General features: G+C 35.2%; 1 protein-coding gene across 1 annotated transcript; it reads left to right on the top strand.

Moving 5' to 3' along the window:
• The first annotated feature begins 5,794 nt into the window (after positions 1–5,794).
• Positions 5,795–7,229, top strand: LOC145029045 (Peroxidase superfamily protein). The gene is made up of 3 exons (XM_078977692.1): positions 5,795–6,078; positions 6,190–6,532; positions 6,685–7,229. The coding sequence occupies exons 1-3, from the start codon at positions 5,812–5,814 to the stop codon at positions 7,089–7,091; spliced, it is 1,017 nt and encodes a 338-aa protein (XP_078833818.1). The 5' UTR covers positions 5,795–5,811; the 3' UTR covers positions 7,092–7,229.
• Positions 7,230–10,149: the final 2,920 nt, after the last annotated feature.

Consider the following 10,149-nt stretch of genomic DNA (forward strand, 5'->3'; position numbering starts at 1 on the left):
GCCATAGCGCGCGCCAAGGCGTGCCATTGCATGACTCGTGGCTTCGCCGTTATGAAAAACTTCATAACATTGTTGTTAGGCGTGACACATGGCAATGCGTGATATAGTGTGCCATGATGTGTTATGTAACGCCCGTAGATCCCGGCTAGTCAATTTAGAGATAATAGGGGTCGAAAATGACTTTTCGACAAAATATTATTTAGAATAAATAATTTGAACCAAGTTGTAGTATATGTCACAAGGTGTCCGTACATATAAAGAACGTTGAAATCCAAGTTATAACGAAGAAGTTATGACTCGTCGAAGTTTCGCGACGGAACCGGCACGACACCGGGAAGCGTCAAAAGTGAATTTACGATAGAGCGAGATTTAGCCTTAGTGATCTAAACGAAAGTCATAGAATATGTTAAACCGAGAAAATCCATAAAAAGAACGCCCAAATCTGACTTCGTATGAAGAAGTTATGATTTTTCTAAGATTCGGCTTAGTAGTGTACAGCCCGAAACTCGAATTTTAGTTCGAGCGGTTTTTGGCTTATGCGACCTAAATGATAGTTGAAGATCTCATTAATAGGAACTCAACGGTAAAAAGACAGACGAAAACGGAGTCCGTATGAAGGAGTTACGAATTCTTCGCGGTCATTTAACAGTCTAAACGCCTCGTACTGTTAAATTTAAGATCGGTCGAGAATTAGCCGACGGAGTCAAAATGAAAATTGTATATATTATTTTTACTTACACGTGGATATAAAGAACGTCAAAAACGGAGATCGTATGTGAAAGTTACGGATTTTAGAAGTCGGAAGTGTGATGTGCGAAAATGGGTGATGTGGCTCAATCTTGGCCATTGCTTTCTCCCCAAGTCTTGCCACTAGATGGTGACATGTGGCACCAAGTTCAGCCATTTTCACTAGGAATGGCAATGGGGCGGGTTCGGGGCGGGGCATGGATTCCCAAACCCGCCCCGATAACTTTCGGGTATCTTATCGGGGTGCCCCATTGGGTTTCGGGTTTCCCCGTCGGGTTTCGGGTATCTTATCGGGTTTACAACAATTGATAACGAAATCTTTATTCTTTTTTAGGGTACCCCAATGTCTTATAAAATATACATATTCTAGCAACTCTTTTAAATTAAAAACATGATGCATCACTTTAATAAAAAAAACTGGACGTTATATAAAAAATTATTTGATTTAAGTTTTGTTTAATACGTCAAAACACATAAAAATGATCATTAACACGAGATTGTTAATAACTAAAAAAATTGTCCACGATAAGTATTTTATATTTGAACGTGTACAATTAACAGCAAAAATTTTTGAACATATTATATATATATATATATATATATATATATATATATATATATATATATATATATATATATATATATATATATATATATATATATAATCGGGGCGGGGCGGGTCGGGGTGAGGATAACCCACTCCCTGCCCCGAACCCGCTAAAAAACCCGATAATGACCCGTTACCCGACCCGAAATGATCGGGTTTCGGGTTTCCCCATCGGGTTCGGGTTAATTTGCCATCCCTAATTTTCACCCTATAAATACCACCTCTCTCACCCTCATTTTCTTCACACCTTTCCCATTCTTTCTTCTCTTTACTCTCTCTCTAGAACCTCTCTCTAGCCCCGAAATCCCTCGCAAAGCCTAGGGAACCTCCCTAGCACGAGGCGGAAGCCCCGGAGTGCTCGACGGCTCCGAGAAGAAGAGCTTTTCGGCTCGGAAACGCTGCTCCAAGCAAATCTTGGTTTTCTATAAAACCCGCTGTAAGTGAGCTACGCCTACGCTATTTTTAATATAGTTTTTATTTAATTATATTAACGTTATTAAGAACATAGAATAAATACTTGGGCTATTATTATGGGTTATATAAGTATTTTTTTTAACGCTTATATAATAGTAATAATAGCTAGACTATTAATTAGTCTCGGCGAATAATAGACTAAAATTTATTGGTGATAATACTAGGTTTCGTCGAAGGAAATTATTTTAAAGTAAACGAAGCGTTGTCCGAGTACCGAGTCACCACCTTCTCAGGTGAGTGCATGATCCCTTTCATCTTACACATAGATATGAAGTATTTTAATATAAATTACGTGCTGTGTGTGCATATTGTCTGGATACTTGCTGTCTATGCTGGGTTAAAGATTTTTATACATGTTTTAAATGATTTAAATTGTATATGTATTTTATATCTACAAAATGTGTTGGGTAAAACATGGGTAGATGGAATAGTTGTTTTGTCATAACACGATGGGAGACATCATTGTTGTCAGTGATCCAGTCATCTAGTGGAGTATAGATGGCAACTATGGATGATACTAGACGGTCCAGTGGAACGATAGCAGGTTCGTAACATGTAGGTATTTTTGAACTAGGTGCTCATTAGGTATTTTTGAACTGAGTGTGTTCACTACGTATCTTTGAACTGAGTGTGCTCACTAGGTATTTTGAACTAAGTGTGTTCACTAGTTACTTTTGAACTAAGTGTTTACCAGATGTTTCGGACTACGTGTTCACCAGATATATTCTATAAGCCTTGGTAATGATGGACTTCGTGTCGATTCCTTAGGATGATCCTTAGGAATAAATAAACGAGGAATAGCTGATTCTTAGGGTAGATCCTTAAGACTAAAGAAAATAATGGGGATGGGTAATTGGGTTGATTGTTTGATTGTTTAAACATAATAATTATATTATTGTGGGCTGAAAACCCTATGTACTCACCAAGTTTTCCAACCTGACCCACTCAGTTTATTTATATCACAGGTGTTGATACGAAGTCACTTTACACTGAGAGATTTAAAGAGATGTAGATTACTAGTGTAAATAAATGTAAGTTCTGTTTATGCTTATGTTCCTGTATTGACGATGACATCCCAAACGTTTTAAAATGAATAAAGTACGTTTCTTCGAAAATGTTTTAATAACATATTTATCATGTTTTTCTGGGAACAAATTCCGCAACATTTTTATTAAAAGAAGAACTCTGATTTTTATAAAGCATAAACAAAATCGATCTTTTCTGGCCGTGAAAATGGGGATGTCACATGTTATAGCACGTGTTTTTTCGTTTGAGACATGTTTTTTTTTTTTTCACTTTATTATGTTTTTTTTAATCGGGAATACAAGTATTGTGTTTTTTGGTAATCTTTTGTTATTAGTTATTGATATAATATTTCTAAAAAATAGTTATATTTAATATAAATTTATATTTATATGGTAATATAATTATAAATTAATACAAAATCGCCACCTTACATCACGCATTGAAAAACATCATGGCTCGCCATGCCTCGTTAAAGTTGAGACTTGACCTTCCTGTCACACCAACCTTCACGCCATTTACAACCTTGCTACTCGCATACTAGGGGTGGTCATATGGAGTAGAACAAATACCCATTTGCTGATTCTTAGGGTAGATCCTTAAGACTAAAGAAGATAGCTGATTCTAAAGAAGATAGCTGATTCTTAGGAATAAATAAACGAGGAATAGTTGATTCTTAGGGTAGATCCTTAAGACTAAAGAAAATAATGGGGATGGGTAATTGGGTTGATTGTTTGACTGTTTAAACATAATAATTATATTATTGTGGGCTGAAAACCCTATGTACTCACCAAGTTTTCCAACCTAACCCACTCAGTTTATTTATATCACAGGTGTTGATACGAAGTCACTTTACACTGAGAGATTTAAAGAGATGTAGATTACTAGTGTAAATAAATGTAAGTTCTGTTTATGCTTATGTTCCTGTATTGACGATGACATCCCAAACGTTTTAAAATGAATAAAGTACGTTTCTTCGAAAATGTTTTAATAACATATTTATCATGTTTTTCTGGGAACAAATTCCGCAACATTTTTATTAAAAGAAGAACTCTGGTTTTTATAAAGCATAAACAAAATCGATCTTTTCTGGCCGTGAAAATGGGGATGTCACATGTTATAGCACGTGTTTTTTCGTTTGAGACATGTTTTTTTTTTCACTTTATTATGTTTTCTTTAATCGGGAATACAAGTATTGTGTTTTTTGGTAATCTTTTGTTATTAGTTATTGATATAATATTTCTAAAAAATAGTTATATTTAATATAAATTTATATTTATATGGTAATATAATTATAAATTAATACAAAATCGCCACCTTACATCACGCATTGAAAAACGTCATGGCTCGCCATGCCTCGTTAAACTTGAGACTTGACCTTCCTGTCACACCAACCTTCACGCCATTTACAACCTTGCTACTCGCATACTAGGGGTGGTCATATGGAGTAGAACAAATACCCATTTGCATTCATCGAGTTTGTTATCTGTTCGTGTTAATCCACATGTCCAGAAAACCAATACCCGTTTGCGTTTATCGGATCGATTATCTGTTCGCGTTAATCCATATGTCCGAATCCGTTTTTTATTGGTTCCGGGTAAAAACCGAATTTGGACCGAACATATGACATGATATTTTCCCAACATATATATACTATTTGTACTTCATTTTAAACTATAATTTTACTTTATTTGATTGTATATTCATTAAATTACAGACCCCTGAAATGTTTGCAGCTTTTCTGCATAGAATCTTTGAAATTTTTTACATTGTTATAATTCTTTCATTTGAATCCAAATAACATGATATTTTTCTAAAATGTAGTTTATCTTTGTACTTCATTTTAAACTATAATTTTAATTTTTTTGTTACACATTCATTTGAGTTACAGTCATTTGAAGACGGGGTATCATTATAAAAACACCATCTTATGATTGCATGATACACATTAGTAACAACATTTTAAGTAAATTATGTTTTGGTTTTAATGAAGTCGGTAATCACATTCAAGACGAAAATTCAAATAAATCATCTAAACTTGTGAATGTTCAAATAACTCATCTAAACCGTAATAATTGTTTCATCCCCTTGTATTGTACCGGCATTGGCTCCAACGTATGCTTAACGGTCCAATTATCGGTCCATCCATTCCCTTTAAACTGGTTCTGATCCGGTCAAAATGCTCACCTCTACCGCACGCACCATGACTACCATTGTACACCGGTGAGGTAGATAAAGAGCATAGATACAAAAGATGGTTGTTGTCAACTGTTGGTAACGAATGTTGATAAGTCTTAGAAACTGGATCATCTAAAATCTATGATAAAAAAGGTGGTGATGTTGCTGGTGGTTGTACGGGGGAAGGGAAAAGCAAGGAGATAGCAGTGACAAAGAGGGGAACAGGATTTGGGTGGGATGGGAATAATAATAATAATAAAAGTTTTTTTTTTTTTACTAACAATTGTTTTCTTCGTCATAAGAAAAGTCCACTTTATCAAGTTCAAACCGGTTTAAAATTTTAAATTTGAAAGTCAAAACTATGTAATGCTCTGCCTCTCGTCCTAATATTTCTTTTCCTAATGACTTTTTCGTAAAGATGGGAAATAAATGTTTTCTTTTATGGCTTTTGCACAAAAAAATTGGTTCTACTAACTAATTTCATTATTTCATGAAAACGATGCTCCATTGATGTCCCTTTTATTTATGCCAATGTTTTTTACAAAGTCTTATTTTGAATCCTCCCACTAAAATAAAAATGTGAATATGTGATTATTCTATTCAAACAAACTTGTTGTCTGAAAATGGAACCAATAGAATCTTAGAGATATTCATGTTGCACGTCGTAGCAATAAGAGTGCGCCTCACGTACTACGATTTCACCAAATTGTTATCTAATATTTACATCTATATATACACATACTCACATATCATTATACAACATGAACCATAACCTATACACCATGAATGTTTCTAGCTTCATAATCACCATCCTCCTAATCTTGTTTTCAGTGTCATGTTTAGCCGATGATTACTCTTCAACAAGTCTCAAGGTACCATGCCTGTCAGACCTCTCCGCTTTAGAAGATGATCTCTCCTACTCCTTGTACCATGAGAGTTGTCCCGACCTCGAAGGCATCATCTACAGAAAGGTCAAGGAATGGGTTGCTAAAGACCCCACCCTTGCTCCTAGTCTCCTAAGACTCCATTACCACGATTGTGTTGTTCGGGTATATATCTAATATCTGTCTAATTTTCAATCAACACATATCTTTATTGTTCGATATCTTGAAAAACTGAAGTACCATATATATGATGATGATGCAATGGTTTTGTTGTAGGGATGTGATGCGTCGATTCTTTTGGATCATGAAGGAAGCGAAAAAACATCGAATATGAGCAAGTCTTTAAGAGGGTTTGAAGTCATTGATGACATAAAAGCTGAGATTGAGAAGAAATGCCCGAAAACTGTGTCATGTGCTGATATCTTGACTACGGTGGCTCGAGATGCCACAGTTTTGGCCAGTGGACCATATTGGACGATCCCTTATGGTCGGAAAGATGGCCGTGTTTCACTTGCTAAAGAAGCCATGATAGTGCCCAAGGGCTCTGAAAGTGTTACGAGTCTTATCGAGTTTTTTCAGTCAAAGGGTCTCAACGTGCTTGATTTGGTTGTCCTCTCAGGTAGTTAGTTAAACTTTTTGACTTTGATTTAATTACAAGAAAATGAGCATATTAACAATGGTTGCATATCATTGCTCAAAAATGGAACGTTATAATGGATTATATATCTTTTGTCTCTTAAAACTATATCATGTGAAATGTTTGATTATTAGGAGCTCATACGATTGGGAAGACGACATGTGAATCTGTGCAACATCGGTTATACGACTACAAAGGAACAAAGAAACCTGACCCATCTTTGGATCCGAAGTATTTGAACTACTTGAGGAGAAAATGTAGGTGGGCATCTGAAAACGTGAATCTTGATGGCGAAACACCAAACACATTTGACACGCAATATTACCAGAATCTTAAGAAGAACATGGGACTCTTGTCGACCGACCAATTGCTCTATCATGACTCAAGGACTAAACCTGTGGCCAATGGTTTGTCATTCGAACCCTCACTCTTCAAGAACCAATTTGGTGTGTCAATGGTGAAGCTTTCAAGCATTCTGGACTTAACTTCCCAAGATGATGGAGAAATTCGTGTTGATTGCAAATATGTCAACAAATATTGATAAGCTCGAATGTAACATGATCTAAACAAGAGGATTTCGGTTTTTGGTTATAACATTTATACTTTCAGTTGTAATTTTGTGTTCATCTAAAACGCAACTATATTTTTAATATAATTATAGCAATTATCTTATTTTTCATTCGTTTTAGTCAAAATATGAATCCGTATTTTGGATTAATTAAGTTAAGGTGCAAAATTTGGGTCCATATGTTGAGATGTTGACATTAAATTACAAACTATTTAATACCTAAGGATTTTTTTAGAACAATGCATGTTTAGCAGACATGTATGTTTACAAATTGATAAACGAACAAGAGACCAATATGGCTAAGGTTTTGAGACCGTCTTATGCATTTCTTCAATAGAATATCTTAGTTTAATATGTGGCTTTAACTATTAAGGGTAGTTTTGTCTTTTTCTGGTGGAATTGTATGTTAACGAGGGTTCGTAATTTTGGAATAACTCTCATTACACGAATAAAATTTGCATTACATTTTTTTTTTCTATTCTCTTCTCATATTCTTACAGATTCATACAAATTGGTATCAGAGCCTAAGATTACGACATGATAGATGATTCTCCTTCATCTTACAAGTTAATCGATATTGTCTTCGTTAATCGATTCTAGAGTTTTGTTCTCCAATTGATTGATTGTGTGATTCCGCTCATATAACCGTTTTTTTATTTTCTCTAAATAGATTTTGTCTTGGAATTGGTTTATCGAGTCTTTTTTTTTTTTTTTTTTTTTTTTTGTTATCTTGTTTAATGAATCATGATTTATGGTGTGTGATTCAAGGAGGAGCTGATTGAATATGAAGAAGGAGAATTCTCAATTGAAGGTGTCGATCATGCGGCTGCATTACAATCAAATGATTTTGGATTCATTGATTCTTGGAGACCAATTTGAACCTATCGATTGTTTTGACTCTTAGAAGTCGATTTGTTGTTTGATAGTACATGGTTACCAGTTTTGAATCAAGAATCAATGATTATTTTTAGAATTTAAGAGAAACTGTAACATCCAAAAAATCACAATAAATTTTAGTTTTTCAAAAACAACCCATAACCATACATATTTACAAAACCATTGTTTCAAAAATGTATTTTAGTAATTAGAGTATCCTAAAATCCGAACAACATAAAAACCAAAGGATGTACACGATCACGTCTTCACCTTGTCTCGATCATCTGAAGTACCTAAAATAAAGAACTTGAACTGTAGGTCAAAGCTTAGTGAGTTCGTTGAAAGTATCGACACATACAACATATAACAACATATATTGGGTCCACACCTAAAAGACTGGATTACCCCTGAGCCCATAATATGAGTCTGGCTTGCCCTTTAGGCCTACAACTCATATTTTGCCTGCTTCCGAGCCGACAACCTAAGTTTGGCTTACCCTTCATGCCCAAATCTTATGTATGGCTTGCTCTCAGGTTTGTTGGCTACCACACAAAGTAGTACTACATCAATCCAACCATACTATGTCGACGTATACATAATATATAACATATATCCAGGAAACAGATAAACATATAGCCAATCATCAAACAAACAGGCAGATCTACAAATCACTGTCGCATACTACATCTCATTTACAAGGATACCTATTTACCAGATCACTATAACATATCAACATCCTCCATACTAGGATAAATAATCTAGTAGGCCGAAAATCCTACCTTCGACCCACAAGTATAGTGAGAAAACTCACCTCTCAGTTTGAACAAATAGTTGAATAAGTCAAAGTCCAAAAAGTCAAACCTGGTCAACAGTACTGAGTACGCCCAACATATTAAGTTTGTACGCTTAGCGTACACATCTTGACTGGAAAACGAGCTGGTTGACCTTGAACGCTAAGCATTCTTGGGCAATGCCTAGCATTCACGAGGGGCTTCATTCTTTTCTTATTAAGAGCTTAATCCTTAAACTCTTTTGTCTATAATCTAGATCCAAACCTAAAATAACGTGCTTAACCATAAAGTTTCTAACTTTATGGTCATTCATGACTTAAATAACATGCTTAACCACAAAAACCCTAACTACTTAACCCATTAATGTCACACCCCCGAACTAGGACGGCAGAAACGTCCCGGGGCGGATGACGTCATTGTATAGTATCATAACAATTGAATATAAATGAAACATAGCAACTAAACAACATATGTTGAGAATACAAACTTACATAGTTTACATAGAGTCTTTGTTCAAAAGTTACACAAAAGTGACAGAAAAAGTACAATTCCATAGTGTAGCATCATTTGATCTCAAATGAGTTGATTACCTGTTACTGGTTCCCTGAGAATACAAGTGATTTTGAAAAGCTTCAACATTGAATGTTTGTGAGTTCATAAGCATATTTGTATGAAAAGATTTGTATTTGCTTTGTTTAAAAATGGTTTGTATATCTCTAGAAAATAAGATATTTTCTATTAAAATGAGTTGTAAGTCTTACACCAAAGATTAAAAATGTGTATATGCATGCACTTTGTTTCTTTTCCTTGTAGTTGAAAAATGTGAGTTCCTAGAAAATCTAATATTTTCTAATGTATGAAAACGGTAGTCTTCAACCCTAAGACCAGAAATATAAACCATAGTGTACTGAAAGGTAGTATATAGTTTTATATTTTAAATAAAACCGGTGAAGTGTAAGCTCCTCGTAAACCAAGATAGTATTGTTAATCCCTATCTGAGTTATTAAACCATGCTTGATGTGACTGTTATGTCTGTACGACGCTCTTCAGGCATTGGAATAGGTAAGATATCGGTCATCCTAGACTAGCCCATCTAGCTGGAGCGAACAACTCAGGTGTAAGGTTGTTATATATGTGAGTTATTAAACCATGCTTGATGCTTGATGTGACTATTATTAAACCATGCTTGATTCACTTTCAAGTATTTTCATACCAGTAATGATATCTACCGCCGCCCTGGCCTCCTCTGTAGTGAGCTGGAAAGCATGACCTCGAGCCCTCGGGGGCTCGAACCTACCCTGGCATCCATCAGTGATCATCAATTCATCCGGTGCTGGAGCCTCCACTGGCCTCGTAATGAGCAA

The sequence above is a fragment of the Lactuca saligna genome, chromosome 2, assembly GCF_052625555.1.
Source record: "Lactuca saligna cultivar CGN05327 chromosome 2, ASM5262555v1, whole genome shotgun sequence".
Taxonomy (NCBI): domain Eukaryota; kingdom Viridiplantae; phylum Streptophyta; class Magnoliopsida; order Asterales; family Asteraceae; genus Lactuca; species Lactuca saligna.

What these genes read in the sequence shown, in the direction of transcription:
- LOC145029045 (XM_078977692.1), top strand. Translation starts at nt 5,812, where the DNA reads ATGAATGTTTCTAGCTTCATAATCACCATCCTCCTAATCTTGTTTTCA. An exon ending in ACCACGATTGTGTTGTTCGG is followed by an intron (nt 6,079 to 6,189) that starts GTATATATCTAA and finishes GTTTTGTTGTAG; the next exon opens with GGATGTGATGCGTCGATTCT. An exon ending in TGATTTGGTTGTCCTCTCAG is followed by an intron (nt 6,533 to 6,684) that starts GTAGTTAGTTAA and finishes TTTGATTATTAG; the next exon opens with GAGCTCATACGATTGGGAAG.